Source organism: Phytophthora parasitica (genome assembly GCF_000247585.1).
Source record: "Phytophthora parasitica INRA-310 unplaced genomic scaffold supercont2.379, whole genome shotgun sequence".
NCBI lineage: Eukaryota > Oomycota > Peronosporomycetes > Peronosporales > Peronosporaceae > Phytophthora > Phytophthora nicotianae.
The window spans coordinates 1-1422 of record NW_008649365.1 but is presented as its reverse complement, the minus strand read 5'-3'; the positions used below and the strand labels follow the sequence as shown (position 1 = coordinate 1422).

The 1422-nt window shown below is 51.9% G+C and overlaps 1 protein-coding gene across 1 annotated transcript; it reads right to left on the bottom strand.

Moving 5' to 3' along the window:
* Nucleotides 1-876: 876 nt before the first annotated feature.
* On the bottom strand, nucleotides 877-1092 carry PPTG_24926 (hypothetical protein; the record flags this gene model as incomplete). The annotated part of the gene is made up of 2 exons (XM_008918928.1): nucleotides 877-924; nucleotides 1006-1092. The coding sequence occupies 2 exons, from the start codon at nucleotides 1090-1092 to the stop codon at nucleotides 877-879; spliced, it is 135 nt and encodes a 44-aa protein (XP_008917176.1).
* Between the last annotated feature and the right edge of the window lie 330 nt (nucleotides 1093-1422).

Below are 1422 nucleotides of genomic sequence, written 5' to 3'. Positions count from 1 at the left end.
AGCGTTCGTGGCTTGAGCAACTTGAATGTAGCCACTTCAGCGATTACTTGGAAATCGCTACACCACAACTGCCCCTGTCGCAATGGGAGCCACAGAAATGGTAACCGTTGTGACACTCATGTTGCTCCATAATCCACAGCATGTCATGCGCGTCGAATGATACCATGCATGATAGCTTCATGGGGCACTTCGCCGTCTGCAGGAATGACGCACCTTTCGCCACATGCGTACACCTCTGTGCTCCGGCGATGTAACTAGAGGCACTACCGAGGGTTCATCGAGTTTGTGCGTGCCCACAGAGTCAAACGCACCTACCACCGAGTTCTTAATGCGCACGGCGTGTCCACGGTCTTTCAACCATTCTTTCACGCGCCATACCTCGGGTGTGATGTAGTTTCCGCTCGCAACGATCGTGATTTATCTTCTGACGCAATGCGATCCATCGCTGTTGTCGTCTCTACCTTATCGGCACGCAGCGCAATATCTTGACGCTAGCGACGAGTGTTCCACCGCATCAGCAATCTCCCCATCGCAAGTATGCCCAACGATATTCTGGTCAAGAATATGCCCCGTGAGTATCCATCATGAGAGGTAATACTGATCGATGGCGCTATCCAGACGATTGAATCCTCGCCGCCAAGCCTATCACGTACATCGGTGACGCAGCAACCTTCTGGACGCGTCACTGAGCGTTCATCTTCCACGGTAGCTGTTTTGCATGCGTTAATGTTGTTCCTTTTCAATCCATATCCCACAGCGTAATCAAGTTCACGTAATTCACCAAATCCATATGCAGAATGTTGATGCAGTAGCTCCTTTCGTCTGTTACCACAGGCTGCAGTGCCCTGTGGACAGTTCACACACCATACAGTCGCACTAGGGTTTGCCGAAGACTTGAGTCATCAGTGGCCGTCGCTCACGCGTCTTGGCACACATATAATCATATAATAGCCCACAGCATAACAAGTTTGACGGTGATTCCCAAGTTGGCTCGTCACAGCCGACCAACTTGACCTTAAACTCTCGCATACAGCGCTCGGAGCTCGCCGACACCGCTGTACGGTCGTCGAGGATGGACTCCGCTTGACGCATCGTGCGGAATGGTCCATGCCATGGTCTGTGCTGTCTCCTTGCCAGATCTGGTTTTCCGCGTTCCATGTAAGGCCACACTCTTCTCCCAGTGTAAAAGCGAGGCCTCGGTGGTGCCCCTACAGCATCAACTGGTCCCAGGGAAGCTCCTGGGTAGTCTGACGATGGTTCATCTACGGCGTTGTCGGTTTTCCTAGTGCTCGCTTGACTTCGAGGTATCTCTGCAATATTACCACAAGCACCCGAAATGTCGTCTTGAATGCATTTTCGGCAGCTTCCAGCTGACAATCGTCGCTACCGGTCAGATCACGTTCACAATGCTCCAAATTACGT